This window comes from Zonotrichia leucophrys, chromosome 22 (genome assembly GCF_028769735.1).
Source record: "Zonotrichia leucophrys gambelii isolate GWCS_2022_RI chromosome 22, RI_Zleu_2.0, whole genome shotgun sequence".
Lineage (NCBI taxonomy): Eukaryota > Metazoa > Chordata > Aves > Passeriformes > Passerellidae > Zonotrichia > Zonotrichia leucophrys.
Window position 1 is genome coordinate 2,245,267 of NC_088191.1, and position 2,974 is coordinate 2,248,240.

At 50.8% G+C, this 2,974-nt stretch overlaps 1 protein-coding gene across 1 annotated transcript; it reads right to left on the reverse strand.

Moving 5' to 3' along the window:
• Positions 1 to 1,203: 1,203 nt before the first annotated feature.
• Positions 1,204 to 2,601, reverse strand: TCIM (transcriptional and immune response regulator). Its single transcript, XM_064731142.1, has one exon. It carries the CDS (start codon positions 2,586 to 2,588, stop codon positions 2,268 to 2,270), a length of 321 nt encoding a protein of 106 aa, XP_064587212.1. The 5' UTR covers positions 2,589 to 2,601; the 3' UTR covers positions 1,204 to 2,267.
• Positions 2,602 to 2,974: the final 373 nt, after the last annotated feature.

Genomic DNA, 2,974 nt, shown 5'->3' on the forward strand with positions numbered 1-2,974 from the left:
GAGGGTGACGAGGCTCTGCCAAGTCCAACATTGGCTGGGTTTGGTTTTGGGGGCCTAAAGAGTCTCAAGGCTCTCCCAAATCCAACACTGGCCCTGTCTGGGTTTGGTTTTGGGGGCCCAGAGGGTGACAAGGCTCTGATAAATCCAGCATTGGCTGGGTTTGGTTTTAGGGGCCTAGAGAGTCTCAAGGTTCTCCCAAATCCAGCATTGGCCCTGGCTGGGTTTGGTTTTAGGGGCCCAGAGAGTGACAAGGCTCTGCCAAATCCAGCACTGGCCTGGTTTAGTTTGATTTTGGGGCCCAGAGAGTGAAAAGGCTCTGCCAAATCCAGCATTGACCATGGCTGGGTTTGATTTTGAGGACACAAAGAGTGACAAGGCCCTGGCAAATCCAGCACCGGTCTTCCTGTGAGGAGAAATCACCATGCATCCCGCTCCACTTATAAATAATTATAATTGCCTGTTCTATTAGGTGACTTAAAAGATTATTTCCAGTCTCACTGACTTATTGGCAATTTGGAGTTGTTACTGTAGGCACAAAAAAAACCCTGTAGCTGGGCTATTGCTCCTCCAAGCTGCTTTATCTTTGTTGCTCTAAGCAGAGTCATGGGAATGTTTTTATCTAAACCATCAGGTTATTAGAGGACAGACTTATAAATAACCAGTCTTTGCTATTTTTAAGTACTTTCAGCATCGTCTATCATGATAGTACAGCACAACCTGCAGAAAAACAGTCCAGTTCTGCTGCCAAAGCTTTGTAACTTATTGCTGGTTCTTTGGGTGATGAGGAGCCAAGCCCAGGTTTTCTCTGCTCTGCAGAAATGCCAAAGGCTGATGAGCCGTGCTCCTGAGCCATCATTTTCTACACCTTTCCACAATGCAGAAGATGTTATTCTGCTTTATTACAGAGGGGAAACTGACACTGGAGTTGATTAGAAATAAATTTGGTGGGGAAATGACACGGTTGCCATGGCAATTGTGGGCCAAGCTGGTGCTGGCAGGTGGGATGGGGGAGCCAGGGGCTGCTCCACATCCTGAGGATGGGCTGCCAAAGCCATATCTGGGGAATGAAGGAGAGCTGCAGGTAGTCTGCTCCTAAACCAGGCCTCTATGAAATGACAAAAAAAAGTCTAACCCCACCACTCCAGGAGAACTGAGCATTTCAGACAAGGTAATTTAGATTTACTTCATAATTTATTAGTTTTCACATCGCTGTATGCAATAAATTATAGCCAATATAATATTAACATTGTCATAAAATATTGCCATGAAGTAAGTACTCATCTAATAGTGGCTGTCACCTACACAGAGAAGAACTGTAGTAATTATATTTAGATTTTTAGTGTTAGTGGTAAGTGAACATAATATTAAGGAACTTCACAGTAAATTCAGGGAAATCTGTCATTATTATTGCTTCTGTGCAAACGACTTTTCCTGCACACAAGGAAAGGCACAGCTGTGCAGAGTTAATGCATTCCCGGACGGCTGAACTCACTGCACCACGCTGCCTTGGGGGCATTTCACAGATTCTGACCCTGACCAGCAGCTGGGAGGTCTCCAGAGCCCCCCACCACCACGTAAGCAGGGCTCAGGCTGAAGAGGCAAAGCAAGTCTGTGAGCACCAAGTCCATCAGGGTGGTGAGGTTTCCCCCAGCTCAGTCCCATGGCTGCCCAGAGGAGCAAATCTGCCCCAGCTGGGAGCTGCTCTCTCTCTCTCTCTCTCTCTGAGAGCCTCTGGCCACCAGGCTGCTGGCCACAGTGATGTGCTGTGGGCACTGGTCCTGCTGGCCACACCAGAGATGCTGTGGGCACTGATGCTGCTGTCCATACCAATGTGCCATGGGCACCGATCAGGCTGCTGGCCACATCAATGTGCCATGGGCACTGATGCTGCTGTGGGCACTGATCAGGTTGCTGGACCCACCAGTGTGCCATGGGCACTGGTCCTGCTGACCACACCAGTCCTGCTGGTCACACCAGTGCTGCTGTGGGCACTGATGCTGCTGTCCACACCAGTGTGCCATGGGCACTGGTCCTGCTGGTCACACCAGTGCTGCTTTGGGCACTGGTCCTGCTGGTCACACCAGTGTGCCATGGGCACTGGTCCTGCTGCCCGCAGTGATGCCGCTGCTGGCTCATGGTTTGCAGTGGAGCTGAAGCCCCTGCATGGACTGTCAGCTCCCCAGGCCCACGGGGCAGCCGAGCATGCTAGGAGCTCTCAAACAGTCCCGTCACAAAGTTCTCCATTCCTGCTCCCTCCGCCAGCCAGCTCAGTGAACTTTGATGGAGTATTTCCGAAACGTCAGGAACTGCAGCAGCTTGTCTTTCCTCCTCTGCTTTAGCGCCATCAGCGCCCTGGTTTTTTCCTCCATGTCCTGGTCGGTGGCGAGGATTATCTTGGCTCTCTCCTCCGCCTTCTTGTCGCCGGAGTTTCTGAAGAGTTTCTGCAGGGACGCCTCGTTGATGCTCTCGAAGATGTTGGCCGCGGCTTTCTTGCGCAGCGCGGTGTCGAAGCGGTACCCGTGGAGCGAGGGGCTCACCCGCAGGGATGTGGACATGGCTGCGGTGCTGGAGCTCGTCTTTGCTCTCATGGAAGCTCTGCCGGCTCTGTCCTGAGCTCTGCTGCCTGCAGGAGTGGTATTTAAAGGCAGGCTGGAGGAAAAGCCGGAGGGCTCCGGTTACAGCGCTGAGATCACGATGATGTCAACACCCAACAGTCGCAGGCAAAGTTTAACATTTAAGTTGCCAACTTTGCTGTCGGACGAGATGAAAAGTCCTCTCTGCTGCTGGAAATCTTCTTCTTCTTCTGAAAATGTTGGGGGTTTTTGACCCACCACAGAATAGACTTCTGGAAATGTTCTCCTTCTTCTGGAAGTGTTGGGAGTTCTTGACCCATCACAGAACAGGCTTCTGGAAGTCTTCTGGAAATATTGGGGGTTTTTGTCCATCACAGAACAGGCTTTAGGAAATCTTCTTC

Excerpts from the sequence above, each read along its gene's own strand:
- TCIM (XM_064731142.1), bottom strand. The coding sequence starts at position 2,588 with ATGAGAGCAAAGACGAGCTCCAGCACCGCAGCCATGTCCACATCCCTG.